Raw genomic sequence first — 16,401 nt, 5'->3', positions numbered from 1 at the left:
CTCAGTAAGGGTTTGCCTTTTGTATCAGTACCCATGTGTAAAGTGGAGTTGGGTGGTATTTCCTTCTGTGCACATATGTGTGGAGTGACATGTCCATTCATCTGTAGTCGAAAGAATAAATAATCCATCAATCTGTCATAATCGAATATAGTTTGGACAATAATGCATGAATTCAGTCTCATGTCGAGTGAAGTGAAAAGGAAAAGTTGGCAGGCAGCAAAGGCCAGACTGCTGAGGATAACTCGGTTATTTTGTGACTGTCTATTTTTTGTCTGTTGGTCTTGGCCTACAGTACGGGTACTGGAGGCTGCTGATGGTACGGATGACGATAGAGGCCCCATGAGCTTGTTGTGTGTGTGTGTTTTTGTGTGTGCGCATGTGTGTTTGTGTGTGAGAGCGAGAGGAAAGGAGAGAAAGGGGGAGAAAGACGGAGAGGAAGACCTCCAAGGTTTCACTGTAGGATTCATGAGATTTAAAGAGTGGCGACAGACCTAGACGGAGATTACACTAGGCTCAGCAATGACATACACATGCCCACACAAACATGTACCTCAGGCGGATATAGAACAACAACGGAGGCCAAAATGCAAACGTACTGTGAATGAAAACACTTGGGAATACATGAAAACACACTTTGTATTATTCCCATAAATTCCCCCCTGCAAAAACAAATGACTGCTACATTTTATAGCTAACACACTGATATACAGTACATACAACATACCTACATACACCATCATATACAGACACACTCGCAGCTAAACGTCTCCAGACTGTAACCTTGAACCCTGGTGAAGGACTTCAGCTCAGCTGTGAAAGAAGCTCAGAAGCAGATGTCTGCAGAAAGGAAACTTACTGCCACATAAACACATGCAAACACATAAAAATACACACACACTCACAGACATAGAATGTTACATACTCTAAGACCAGAATGTGCCCTGTGCCCTTCACGTGCCCCTGGAACCTCTGAATTAGTCCACAGACACACACAGGAATACCCACAACACAAACACAAATATACCCGGTTTTTAGGGCACACAATGTTACCAAGGCCATGACAGATCTGAACCTGACAGGCAGCTACAGCACTGCTGTATATTCACACACAGACTAACTTAGTTAACATACTGTATCCACAGGGACAGTTACGACATCAGTGTTTCAAGATATTGTACAATATCACACTGTATAAGTTAAAGAAAAATATGAATCGTACAGTTCTTTTTAGTTAGTCTTGTATCATAAATGGAAATCAATTTTACACAGTGTAACTGTTTCAAAACAGGCCAAAAGCTTTATAGAATGAACGTCTAAATAATAATCATAAATTTCACTATGATGTAGATCTTTGTCACCTCTATGTCAGTTTTACTACATTTTTAATATTTTTACTATAGTCTAGATGCTGTAGATTTCTGTTCCCAAAACAATCTCCAGCACTAGAAGAAAAGCAGCTTCCTCACATTTTTCAGCTTTCCCCAGAGTTCGTGGCATATATCGTAAAAGTATGTCCTTATATCTGCGCCTCTGCAGTGAGTTAGATGAGAAGATTGACACTACTCTTGTCTGTGTACGGTAAGTGTTTAGCGAAGCTAAGCAGCTGCATAGCTTAGCTTAGCATAAAGACTGGAAACCGAGAATACTGGCATTGCCGGCTCTGTCCAAAGGTAACTAAAACACCTACCAGCAACTCTAAAGCTCATTAAATAACAGATCATATTTCTTGAAGTCTCCCCTACCACCAGGCAAGGGCTCCAGGTAATGACTCCTCACTATCAGACGTAGTCTAAACAGATATAACGTGCTAATTGGAAAGCAAAATGTCAAACTATGTTTTTAAACTGCAGTAGAACAAAACTGACTAACTCTGAAATGATCAAAATCTTTGTTTTTATTCCTTGCATACATGCAACTGCCATTATGTGAAGGAGTTGTTCTGTAATTGAATTTAATCTATGATAATGCATTGTTATAACGTGTGACCTGATTTCCTGCAGCGTGCAGCCAGACATAAAAGATGATTGTGGGAAATATTGTAGTATTCAATCCCACATACAAACGTGCACGTGTGAAACAAGCACCCAGTGTTTTCCCTCGCTCTATCCTCACCCTTTGCCATTCTGTTTCACTCACTCTCTCTCTTCCTCTCTCACTTCTCACGCTCGCTGCTGTTGTTGTTGTTAATTGAAAGGATTCACTGGACATGTGCAATGACAGAAATAAAACAAGCAGGAAAATTAAATGAAACCAGAGCTAGCTATATGTTCTCAATTTTGGACACACAATGAGCACTGCCCGTATGTAATACTGTGTGTAATAATATAGATAAGTCAAATGAACATTTAAAGGTGGTTTAAGTAACCTTAATTGCTCTTTTTTTGGCTTTCAAGATGTACTTCAGCAGTGTTTGTGACGGTCAGTCATACAAATAAATTTGCTGGATTGAGTATAGAAAATGGGCGCCTGAAAAAAAGAGAAGAAGACAGACACGAAAGACAGGAAAGACAGAGAGCGAGAAAGGCAAACACAGTAGAAACAGAGGGAGAAACCAGAGTAAGACTAACAGCAGCCAGAACGAGTAAACAGAGAGGATATTGGAGGATATGTGCTGCTTGCTGAGTGGATTAGCTGAGTGAAATCTTGCTCTGACTCATACCACACTTGCCTGTTATTCCTCCCTCACTTGTGTGTGTGCACTTGTTTCTGTGTGTGACCCCAATACAGCAGGTATGATGATATGAGAAAAACTACTGTACAAGGCTGTGCCTATACAGTAAAGTAAAGTCTGGATCAAATTGGACATTTACCTGCAGGTAAACGAAATGGAGATAAGAAAAGATACTTTGTATAAAATTACTGAAAGTGTTTATTTATGTTATGTATGACAAGAAGAATCCTGTATTGGTAAATTAACTCCTTGTCAGTCCAGCCAAATTATTCTTTAAATTAAATTTCAAAAGGCAATATTCCCTAACCTTCCTAGTCTGGAGTCTGGAGCCCCATAGGAGCACATTATAGTACAGAAGAACCCCAGCATGTGTCAAACTTAGTAGAAAACTTAGTCAGATTTTACCACTTTGGCAAAGTTTTCTCTTTCTTCACTGTCCTCACCTGTGAGTCGGCAGACCACAGAGCTATATCATAACTCGTGGAGCTGCTGGCCAACTGCTGCTGCTCTGTCTGGCAGGTGCATTTCCTCCTTGCTTTGTTTTTCCCTTGTGTTTCCTTCCCTAAGTGATTTACCATTTCCCTGGAAATCATCCCTCTCCCTGTCTCACTCCACACATCCCCTAAACCCATCATCTCTAAAGCCCCACGGCTGGATAAGATGCCAAGCCCGCAGATTCTCCAACGTGTGTTCTGGTTGTTTAGCTTGTGGTAATTGTAATGTTTTATTGCATTATGTAATAGTTTCAAAATGATTAAAACAGACTAGCCAGAGGTTTGTACAGGCGCACTCAGTTGCATATATGAACAAGCCTAGACATAACACTCACACACATGTAGTGATATATTTCTTACTTTCTTCCAGTAAGAGCACTGAGGGTTAGGAGAGCCAACCCCAAACAGCAGTGTGTTGTGCCACCACACACCAGTTGGGCTGCTCATGTTTGTCAGCATAACTAGAGCCCAGGGAAAACCCTGCCACATCCACAGAAAGCACACAGCTGCAAGATACAACTGGATTACACAGCAAAAACCATACAATCCATAAATAATCACATTGTAGTTTAAATGCACGACGTGAAATTGTGAAGCTTGACAGCAGAGTGTTAGCAGTGCAATATGCACAGCTATTCCTATATACTTGTGGTTTGGTGTCTGCAACAGAGGCCTTATCCACTCCTAAACTGTAAGAAAGCAGGACGATAAGAGTGCTACTGCAGTAGGAACTGAAAACAGCTGCAGGATAGATGCCTGTTATGGGCTTTTCTGCAGCAGCTACTGCTGTAAAGTTATTCCACCACTTCCAGTGCTCTACACTTCCATCCCTAATGCCTCATCAGCCCGTCTCTCCATCTCCCACAGCAGTAACTAAGGCATGACTCATGTGGGCGCGATGCTCTCAGTCGCTCCTCCGGGTCTCAGCTGCTGGTGAGGGTAAAGGGGAAACTATTTGAGTGATTTTCTCATTCTTTCTTTCCCTCTGTGAAACAGATGAAAACAGAGCAGGGTGTTCTGTGATCCGAATGTTGCTTTTTTTCATGTAAGGATGAGATAGTGAAACCAAAGCACGGACACATAAACGCACATTTGCATTGAAGAAATCATGGCTCTGCACAGACAAAAGTGAGTGACAGGTCTTGACTTGTCTGAGAGCAAGCAAACAATTCATACGCATGGCAAAATATCCTTGTTGACTCACACACATGCACAGTAGGACACAATTTCTTGAGCCAAAGCCACAGGTGTTTATGAAAACAAACAGTTGTGAATAGTATGTAAATATAGATTTAGAGACCAGACCAAGAAAAGAAAAGGTTGCAGGGGTTAAACAACAGAAGCAGAGGGTTCCAGTTAGGAGATGTGGAGGAGAAATGCTGACAAATGCACAATGTAGAACAAAGTAGATTAATAGAAGATGAAGATGCCAGATTGGAAAGTAGAGCATGTGGACAAAGGTAAGCATAGATATTAGAGGGCAGCGTGTCAGGAAAACCGTGCAATGTGTCTGGAGTTTTACAACTGGAGAGCCACAGATGTCCTATACTGTACCACTGCCCCCTCCCAGCTTACCCATAAGCAAGCATTATCTCCCTGTCACTCCATGACATTACCAGGCCTTATCTCCCACAGCAGGGACACCAACACAGTAAATCACTCTTAGAACCAGCTGGAGTCATCTCTTTCTGCAGCATCTCAAGGCCAGACGGCTGTCACTACCACTGCACCCCCATCGGTAAAGCAACACTCAATGGTGACGACTGCTATTTCACTAGAGACCACCATGTCAGTAAGCTCATATTTACAGAGATTTTGATTTGTATAACTCTCACGATGCCATCAAATCCTCAAAACATCTCTTTACAGTGTATACATACAGTTTCTATAAACCTTTGTTTTTGTATACTGGTCTATTATTACTTCTTTTTTTATCCAATCAAAGCTGGATAAAAGCATACAACTGGAACTTAGGCAGGAAAAGATATTTTCCATCCAATTTCGACAGGTTGCTAATTTGTTATGTAACAGCCCAACCACAGAAAATCACAGCACTCCACTCCAACCTCCAGCCCCCGCCTCTCTTTTACAGTACTGCAGGGGGTGATTAGAGACGGATAATTGGGGCGCAGAAATCCAGCAATATAGTAGCCAAATTTTTTGAAAAAGGGCTAAATTCCTGAGGTAAGTGCCAAGGGATTGAACAGGCTCCAAAACACATGCAAGCCCTTTTGTTCTGCACTGCGGCTCTTTTGTTTCACCTGCTGTACAACTCATTATGGGGAGCTTTACCTGTCAGATAGCATACCCTCTCTATATTTGATCACTTAAACTGTATTTAATGACTGCATATCCTTTCACTTCAGAAGCGGCTCAGAAATGAGGCCACATGGGAAACAGTGCAATTTAACAGTGTACAAATGAGAAAAATGAGAAAATGACAATAATATAATGACTACAATCAATATTTGATTAGTTTGTGTACGACTTCTTGCATATGAAACAATTCCTATAGGGAATTATCATCTGATTATGCAGTTCCCTACAGCTTTGAGCTAACTTTTAGCTAATTGTTTTGGTTTTCCATCCCACAACTTTTACTTCACTCTCACCACTTTCATAGCATCACTTTGGCCACAGCAGACAGCTGTTTTCAGCTAAAAAGCACTAAAAACCTACACTGCTCTGTAGGCTATACTTGCCCAGCATCAACAGCAGCCAAAGTTAGAAACTATCTGGTGAACATAGTGGAGTAAGTTATTTCCCTGATGGTTGAGAATATTGGAATTAATTTCATCACAAACATGTCTCCAAATTAGGCAGCACATTGCTGTCAGTGCCAGAAAAAAACAAATCAGTTTCATATTATAACGTGAAAAGTTTATTGTTATAACAAGATGTTTTTCATGTTTAAACAAGATATTGTCACGTTATTACGACATACAAAGCTATCAAGTTATAACAAGAAACTATTACTAACTACTATAAAAATATAGTATTATCTTGTTAAAAATGTGATAAATTATTATATTGTCATAACGTGAAACTGTGCACAGAGAGCAGATAAATTGATGAATATGGTTCATTTACACAATTTTATTAGTTCTACTGCTGTTATTGAGCAAATGTGTGTGGAATAAGAGCATGATTAAATAATTCATTTCGTTACATTCACTGTCTATGGACCTCATGTAGAAAACAAAAGCACATGGCTATGCAGGCTGACAAAGTTCTGCTACTGAAGCCTCTGTAGGAACTTGTGGTGGGATATTAGATTAACGCCTCATAATAAGCACATAAGCACTATTACCTATATGGAACGCCTATCCTCTGGAGACACCGGCAGAAAAAATGTTCAATTACAAACTAAAATATGAAACAGCAATAGGCTAATTGCCATGAAATATGCTGAGCACATTTATGCTCCCAAGAGGATGAAATATTCCATTGTGGACACTTTGGCATCAGGCCAATATTCCATGTCATAAAATAATTATCAAAATGCAATCAAATAAGCAGATTGCTGACATGCTTGCTCTTTTTACAATATTGAGGTAGACAGATGCATATTACACAGCCATGTAATAACACTGAACAGATTAGATTAGATTCCTAATAGATAACCGTTTTGATGCTCTCATATTGTAGGATGTATTGATGCCTCCAGGTGCCACTGAGGCTGCTAACGGGGCTGTAGACCTCTACCCTTGTTACATATGATTCTTACTTTGTGCATTTTTTTAGAATAAGAAATCTAATAGTTGTTCAACAAAAGTTCACATCACCTCTATATTCCTCAACAACCCTTTTTCGCCCCTCTCGCTTCCTGTAACTCTCAATTTAGAGAGACGAGGTTCAGCACCGCGATGCCTCGTAATGTTTCTGTGCTGTCAACACTTTCTAAAGATAACACCTTCTCTTCCCCCCACCCCTGAACCACCTCTCTCCACCCATCAGCTAAGGCCTACAACAACTCTGCTGCGACGGAGACTGCTAAAATTAACCCAAGGGTTTCTGATTGGCACTACGACGGGACTGCAGACCACAGGACCAACTGAAAGAAACAGGGTACACGACTAAATAGTGAGAGACAAAGGAATGAATGAAAGAAAGACCTAAAAGTAGATGGGTAAAATGATAAGGCTCAGGCCAACACTTATTCAACCTAAAGCTGAAGACACTCAGGACATCTGCCCTATATTACAAAAACATAAATTCATGTTAAATTGATCCCAATCTCCCAGTGGGGAAAATGCAGTGAGTACTGAGAAGAGCTGGATCATTAAAAAGCTACAAAGGCCATTGCAGACACATTGCCTGCAGAGTACTGTTTACATTAGCAGACAAATTAGACACTACTTTGCTAACCATGACAATGTGGTCTCCTTTTCATATACAACAGAAAAAGTAATTAACTCACACACATTAGCACACCCTCAATCACACATACACACATCACAGAGCATCCTTAATCCCAAATTGGCAAGCCTGAATGTAATTTGATCCTTCCCTTAGCAGCGATGCCAAGAAATGCCAAGGAGAGCCGTTTCTCATCGTTAAACTCATTTATGTCAACCTTTTGTCCCTGTAAGAAGATCAATGGAGACTGAAGAAGGTCACAAACCCTAAGATCTCCCTAACATTTGACCTCAATACAATCAAATCCTGATCTGTGTCAATCAAAAACTGACAGCAAGATTAAAAAAATCTGTAAGGAACTGATTCTTTCCTGCCTTTCAATCACATAAAGCAAGTAATTATCATGCATGTGGCACAGTCAGCAATCCATGAAGTCAATTCAAAGCCATGCAATCCTACTTTACTGAACAACTAATTGTAAGTCACAGATACTTGATTCCACAAGCAATTTGTATCCTTGATTTCATTTGATGGATAGTGCAGTATGTTGACCACTACTCAGGCGATTTGAAGGTCAAGCCCCTAAAGGATTAGAGAGCGTTAAACTGGCAGATGAGTGGATAGCCGAATGGACTTCGAAGCAGTGCTGAGAGGGGGTGAAAAATAGTCAGTAGATGTCTAAAGTGAACGGATCGCTCACAATATCTGATTATACAGTATATCCGTCTAATGCAGAAGTGCCACTCCAGAGTATCAACTCCAGTCTGGATCTGGCTGCTGCTCAGCATCTGTGACATGCTGAATGAAATCTGGAATGTAATGCAGCCCTTTCTCCAATAAAAAAGTCTAATTTTGAAGGTTGTGCAGACAAGCAAATGTAGCCGGACTCTGCTTCTTTTGTTTTTCAAACCATGAGAAGATCCCTCATAAGAGTGGTGTGTGTGTGTGTGTGTGTGTGTGTGTGTGTGTGTGTGTGTGTGTGTGTGTGTGTGTGTGTGTGTGTGTGTGTGTGTGTGTGTGTGTGTGTGTGTGTGTGTGTGTGTGTATATATATTACATGTGCACAAGTGTGAGAGAAAGATTAAGCTTACACCACTTGGCTTGTACAAGCCAGTAACAGCAGAGCTCATCCCTCATTCTAGAGCAGACAAGAGTCATATGTCCGTTCAGGGTTCATGTCTCCAAGACTGGCTTTATGCAAACTGCGATTTACAGCATGTTGAAAAATATATTTTAAAGTGACTTTAGTATGATAACACTAAAAAAAGAATCAGCTGTTATTTTTTATCAACTCAAAAAAAAAGATCAATTTATAAATACACTGTAAGAATGTAAATTATATAATCCTAAATTAAGAAACAGATGATGTTGATGACTGTTTTTTTTTCCTGTATGTGCACGTTTTCTCACCAACAGACCATTAGTTCTACTCCTAGTGACCTTTCACCTCATCATGTTCTCAACCAATCCGGGGCACTGATTCTAGGATCCAGAATTAGCACTGCTATCACTGGCATGGAGAATGTTGACCATGCAGGCAAGTCACGGCGGAAAGGAGTGAGCACAGACGAAGTGTGTAGTGATATAAAGAGAATGGGTTGCAGACAGAAAAAGGAATACTTTGTTAAAGTATTGAGAAAACATAAACTAAAATCATCCATGAGTTCTTGGTCATTTATATATACCTTCTACATTACATAATAAGCCAGTCACTGTGTTAGATATTGGTCAAATTTACACTTCACAAACATAGCTAAGACTATTGGTAATGTCATTAGTTTTGTATGGTATTGTACTGAATTCTAAGTACTGGACAAACTGAGATTTTGACCCGGTGGTGGTGTGAAATGCGTGTGTCACTCTTTTGACTCCATCTCCTATCATTCCCTCCTTGTAAATCTTCCATTCAGTTCTTTCTGCCAACTATCATAACATATTTTTATGCTATCTTTTTCTGTAAGCACCATTTAACTTTCATCACACCTCCCTCCTTCTGTCTCTTCCTCCCTCCTCGTCTTTACCTTTACAAACTGGGAAGAGTTAAAGGCATCACTGTGAAGACTTTGTATCTATTATACAGACTCTTCCCCAGAAGGGGAAAAAAACTGAGCTGATGTCTCACAGCGATTCCTTTCAAAGTCCCACCATATTTCCCCTGCCTGACCTATGATGCTCCCCCAACACGTACGCTGAGAGAACTGCTGTGTTCGAGTGCAATGGGAAGTCCAAAGTTTCTGACCTCCAACTAAGCAAAGTGCAGTCGAATGCCTGTCAAAGTGGAACCTCTTTCTAGCAAATTTGGGGTAGATTGATCCAAACTCCTACCAAAACTTCGAACTTCCCATGGCACTTGAACGCAGCATAAGCAGCGCAAGTGAAGCAGAGCAACGTATGACGGGCAGGAAGCTCGGCAAATAACTTTATTGGGACCGAATAAAATGATTGGTAAGACTTTAATCAGAAATATAAATATGAGTGAATAAAGTGAGTGAAAGTGAATATTTTTTATCCACCTTTTACATTTAAGTACGCTTGTTAGGAGCATTTTAAGATTACAAAAGAAAAGTTTAAAAATGCCAGAAATGGAAATAATTTATGTAATAGCCAAGTACACATTAAAGGCTTTAATTTACTTTTCTCTCTCTAAACTGTGAACCATCTCCTATCATACACGTTTAATTCAATTACTGTCATGATCACAATACCATGTTGAATTTGGAGAAATTTCACATACCGTTCAAACCTGCCTCAGAGTGGGAGGTCTCAGGTCTGACCCCAGCATGTACCACGTGTAAACCCCTGGATAGCCATCTAAGCGTGTTGTACAATGTGTTCTTAGGCTTGTTGATGTGTCTGACTGCTGTGTCTGTGTGTGTGTGTGTGTGTGTGTGTGTGTGTGTGTGTGTGTGTGTGTGTGTGTGTGTGTGTGTGTGTGTGTGTGTGTGTGTGTGTGTGTGTGTGTGTGTGTGTGTGTGTGTGTGTGTGCGCGTGTGTGTGTGTGTGTGTGTGTGTGTGTGTGTGTGTGTGTGTGTGTATCCAGGGGAAAACTCACGTTAAACACATATATAAACATGTCACACAGCACTCACCGATGCAAGCGTGTACACGGACAGTCAGCTGGGTCCGTAGAATAACACTGTGCTTCTTCCCCCTGGACCTGACAACGAAAGAAGCATAAATACCTTTATAAAAACAACTGAGAATACTGTCTAGAGCCTGCACAATGATTTCAGCCAAACCTAATCAACGCATGTCATGTATTTTATGGAATCAAGTGTAATTTCCTTGGCATTAGTGGAACGATCTGTCTTGTTTCACAATTTATTCACACTTGATTCTAGAGCAGAGCATACTGCAACAAGTAAAACAGCATTGGAAAAGAAAATGCAAATATCGGGGGGGGGGGGGGGGGGCACTTGTTATGATGGAGCTTTTTTATAATGCAGAGGCAGTTGGCATGATGGGAATGGTGGTGACAAACCCTACCCCTATAATGATACACATCTGAGCCTTGAGGACAGACAGCAAAAGTGCAGGAGCAGCAGACACAACACACATACGCACACCTCCACATACCATCATGAGCACACATTCATACACAGCATATTTCCAGTGGGAAAAACAAAATGAGCACACAAACATAAAGGTAAATGATGATGGTATTTTGAGACTTAACTCAAACTCTCTCTACAAATCTCGGAGCTAATCACTAACTTGATCACATCCTGATAGCATCCAATCCCAACAGGGAAGCAATGCCCTGATAACACACACAGCTGTAATACACCCGTTATGCATAATATGCAGTAAGATATAAACACACCCAAACATGAGACCAGCTGGCTTCCTATCCCTCTGTTAAGCTGCGTTATCAGCTTTGCTCGGAAATAGAGCAAAATGTTTAACACGATCCTAAGATTCTGATAGTACTGTGTTTTTCTTGCAAATTAACTTTCTTGTCTGATAATGTATAATGCGAGAATGACAGACTGAGGGAGAGTGAGGGTTCATGCCAGTCACAAACCAGTGGAAGGAAAATGAGATTCAAGATGCAACCGTTGGGTATGAAAAAAAGAACATATACAGTATAATGGAACCGTGAGGATGAAATGGGATTCGTGGGATTAAAAATGCTAGTGAGATTGGAGAGATCAGATTCATTATACTTCATATTTTGATTATTCATATCCCTATTTCAATGCAAAAACAGCTATCATACGTTGGAGGAACTTGGATGTTTCTCTGCATCATAATCTGTCACAGTTCCCATCTTTTCCATTCACTTTCCTTTAGCGAAAGCATACTCGTCACCAGAGGACCTTAGTTACTGTCAACTGTGGTGAGCAGTGTCCTGCCGCAGCTGGAATCATAACACATTCTTGATGCGTGGGAACATAATTTCTGGGTGAAAATCACTTTACACCAATCTACTTTTTATAACGCTGTGCATTTTTCAGTGAAAGGCAATTTTTAGTTTTCCAGTTCAGATTTGTCGGTAAAAACGAATACTATTAAAGGAGCTGTACTCAACAATCAAAACATCAATACAGCAGAAAACAACTATTTTCTATGTAAAGATATAGTGGAGTAATGGAGTCCTGAACAGAGAATGAAGTCACTCTCCCTTCACTGTTGTTAGTTTTAATAGCCGTTACGGCCATACATGCATTTTATTGCATGTGGCCATGAAAGAAACGCTGGTATTTCTCATATTCCACTTTTTTTCAGAATAACGAGTACAGCTCCTTTAAAATGTATTTAAGTTTGTGTTATGTGAACAGTGTCAATAAGCTAATGACCATGATGCCATGAGACAGACAAGCAATTTCTTAATGACCATGCATATAGACAAGATAAAATTGTTGTGTTTATTGTGAGATTAGAAAAGCTACAGCTTCAGTGGGAAAAGACAGTACATGAATCTGTGAAAGAATACATGAATACAGCAGTGCCATCACAGAACAGCCTGACGATAAAGCATAAGTAAACTATGTGGTGTGTGGCTGATTATGATTAGTTTATTCATTTGACATTATATATACATTGTTCTTCTGACGGAGAAGGGACACGAAAAGGCTTAGTCAGAAGCATCCCCAACCTTTGTTATGTTTAGCTAAAAAAGGGTCAAACCCAACACAAGCTGTCACTCATTTCCGAGCGTCAGAACAGTATGACCTTGTTTAGATGACAGACAGGCCTGTCCAATCCAACCCGTTCCCCAAGGTCTCAACTACTTCAGAAACACACACAGGTCTTTGTACACCTGTTCATCCAGTGTCACATTTACCAGGTACCCTAATAAAGACACACACACACACACACACACACACACACACACACACACACACACACACACACACACACACACACACACACACACACACACACACACACACACACACACACACACACACACACACACACACACACACACACACACATTCACTTACAAACAAATAAATGTACACATGGAAACCACCAAGCACAAACAAACAAAGATAACTGCTCTGTCCATCTGCCATCAAATATCATGATGCCACTGCCCCCCATTCTTCAAACAGACACACGTAGCCAGTTAAATATTATTAGTTAGCAGGTGTCAGTGTCAGGTGTCAGTGTATTTCTCAGAGCTCTAAATGACAATGCTTTGTCACCCATGTAGCCGACAGCTGAGAACAAAGTATCTAAAGTTGTGACTCAGCCTTCTAAATAGCACCACTGAACACAATCTAGCTACTGTTTTGATACTGAGAACTTACCGATTCTACACTGGTCATCTTTCTGCACATGAGTTGAATGTATAAAGTATATCTGTTTGTCATAGAAGCTCTAGCTAAAGTTACAAGTAGCTAATTAAGCAACACGAGCTCATTGTTAACCCACTGGATGTACACAACAATTGGCTAGCAAACATGTTGGAAAAAATGTTTTGTTTAGCAACATATTACGTACTATGGTAGACCAACTTGTTTGTTTGCTAATTGTAATGTCATGGTTTACTAATTAAACAGGCTATTTTGTTGATGTTAGGCCTATGTATGGAAAGAAAAAAAGACTGTTGAGGCTGATTAATTGTGTTAACACACTTAGCTAGTATTTGTGCGGCTAGCCATAGCACTAATGAGAAGATAACTAACTTTATGTCATAATGGCATCATTTTAGAAAAAAATGTAGGCTACATTATGTATTTATTTTATGGTCAGCACTGTCGCCTCACAGCGAGAAGGTTCCAGGTTCGCATCCCGGACAGGGCCTTTCTGTTAGTTTGTCTCTATGTTTGTTTGTCTCTATGTGCCCTGCGATAGACTGGCGTCCTGTCCAGGGTATACCCCGCCTCACGCCCAATATAAGCTGGGATCGGTTCCAGCCCCCCATGACCCCAACAGGGACAAGCAGTTAAAGATGAATGAAGGAATGAACTTACTGTATAACTCCTCAGTCACGACTTGTATCTTTTAAAATGCTCCCTCTTAAAATCTGTTGTTTTGATGTTAGTTTGTTAGCTAATTATAGCATCAGGTTTTTCTCACAGTGTTATATACCAGAGGCTGGTTACCGAGGTTGAAATAAAAAAAAATGCTTTCACTGTAAAAAATATAACAGTGTAATTCACGTCACAAGGGAAACATTTGCAGTGCTAAAGTGCAGCCTGCCTGGCCTGGAAAGTCATGTTTCATTTGTTCTGGCAGATATGTCTGTCTCCTCTCCCATTCAGACAGATTTTCAGCGGATTGACCGACCAATCACAAATGTTTACCTCATGGGGGGCGGGTTTAAGACGATTTCTGAAGGTCACATTCAAGTCTGCAGTTCCAATGAATCAATATTATGTTACATTATTGTCTATTTCTCGCATTAAATGTTTTCAGAAACACATTTGAGCATACTGTTTAGTTGTCATTTGACAAAGTTTGTCGACCAGCTGCCCTTGTTTTCCACTGACCATTACTCGATTGTTTTTAGGTCACATTTCATGGCTGATTGGTTATAGGTCTATCCAGTTGCATCCAGAGGCATTTTTCTGACCCAGGATACTGACTCATATGTGCGTATTGGAAAATCACATGTGACTGGAACGATCACTAACCTATCATTCATATTAGATTCAGTTTGCTTTAAATACATAAATTGACATGATTACAAAATTAGGTATCTTTTCACTTTAAAGGGAATACAAATTTGATAATAATCTTACTGGCAACACTGAAGATAGGCACACATATATTACAGAAAAATGTAATAAGTGTGGCTATTGTTTAGGCCACAATCACATGACAAGGTATGTTAGGAGGAACTCAGTGGCTTGCCACCTCTGCTATACAATTTTCTTGGGGAATTCCTGAGCCCTAGTAGCAGATTTCCATTTGCCATTTCTCTTCTTAATGCAAAGCGAGACACCAGCACTGTTGCCGGGAGATTTCACAAGAGTGTTGTTACAAAGTGTTCATTATATTTTTTCTAAAGTTAACAGGTTTGTGAACTGTGAAATTTAGTGCCAAAGAAGATCAGAATATCAATTATTGTAAAAACACAGTGAGAGCGCTGTAGCTGTGGAAGGGAGGGCACATCTGTCCTGCTTTCCAGAGCGCTTCATACTTTCCATGAACTTGTGCTTCCAAGAAATCCATATCCAGCAGCTTGTGATTCTTCCCATTTTATAGGAATTGAGAAATGAAAAGATATGTGTGACTGGGGGGGGGGGGGGGGGGGGTCACGACTCTTAAGTGGTTATAGATGTTTTGGCAGTGAAGAGTGAGAGGGTTTTAAATGTTTGAAAGGGTATAGATGTGAATAAGCCTCACCCTGTGTCATCCTGTTGAAAGCCATCCAGCTCGTCCTTTTGCTCAGCCAGAGAGGACTCCAGGTCCAGATAGGTGCCATTGTGGGAGAGCTGCAGCGTACAGTCATCAAGCTATGGAAAAAAATGAAAAAATCTTTTGAATACAAAATTCTCAATGATTGAACCTGAACTAAGATACTGAATTGGATTAAACTGAATAAACAAAACTAAGGGCCAACTTAAAAGTAGCATTCATACCTAAATTAGGAATGGAAAATATGATCAAGCACTTGGAAGTGGGCTACAGGGTGGCATGTGAAATTCCCCTGGTCATGCTGTGATGTACGCACACGAACCACCAACAGGAATGACATTGGTCTCTGGGCCCACTATTTCTTGATACTCACTCAGTATGTCTCTACATGTGTTTCACACCCTTTTTTTAAACAATTTGAGCCTGTTAAGTAAAGCCAGTTTACAGGGCATGGATGTGTGTACAGTGGTCCATGAAAAGTGGGAGAGCCATATGTGGTGCGGCTCTGCTTTCAGCATTACAAAGCTGTTAAGGGAATTAACAAGTAGAGACGTAGCAATAAAGGCTGCAGAACATGAAACCAAAACCAGAGGGAAACACAGAGAAAGGAAGAGAGATTCTAGTGCATTTAAATACCAGCTGTGAGAAAAAATTAAATTGTGTACAACATGAAGCTACATCACATTTAAGTATCTGTCTGTTGGTGGAGGGTGCAATCCCAGTCATTACATTACTCACATACTTGATTTACATGTGTACGTTTATGCACATGGCAGATTTGTTTTACCACTTCTCAAGAACAGACCAATCTTCCGCCCGTGCCATCTGCGATTGCATGACCTAAGGTAACAGTGCAAAGCGGCCTACATCAGAATTGACCCGCTATGCTGTGTAATGAGAAACCCTGCTGAGTTTGAGACCAGCTGCACAGTAATATATCTGCACACCACTGGCATTGATGTTTATGGGTACAGTCACAAGTTGATAGCAGGTGCAAGCAGCCATCCTAGCTACAACTCATAAAAAGTAACATACATCACAGCCTTATTGTTACAATAAGCTA

At 40.4% G+C, this 16,401-nt stretch overlaps 1 protein-coding gene across 2 annotated transcripts in view; it reads right to left on the bottom strand.

Annotated features, from left to right (window-relative positions):
- fhod3a (formin homology 2 domain containing 3a) overlaps positions 1-16,401 on the bottom strand; it is a 59,061-nt gene that overhangs the window by 37,380 nt on the left and 5,280 nt on the right. For both annotated transcript variants that reach the window (XM_083925525.1, XM_083925526.1), the window contains exons 2-3: positions 15,327-15,436; positions 10,613-10,680 (exon numbers count right to left, since the gene is read on the bottom strand). In XM_083925525.1, coding sequence (XP_083781651.1) covers positions 10,613-10,680; positions 15,327-15,436 — 178 coding nt within the window. The remainder of the gene's footprint in view (positions 1-10,612; positions 10,681-15,326; positions 15,437-16,401) is intronic.

Source organism: Echiichthys vipera (genome assembly GCF_963691815.1).
Source record: "Echiichthys vipera genome assembly, chromosome: 13".
Classification (NCBI taxonomy): Eukaryota; Metazoa; Chordata; class Actinopteri; order Perciformes; family Trachinidae; genus Echiichthys; species Echiichthys vipera.
This window is presented reverse-complemented; position numbering and strand designations above follow the sequence as displayed.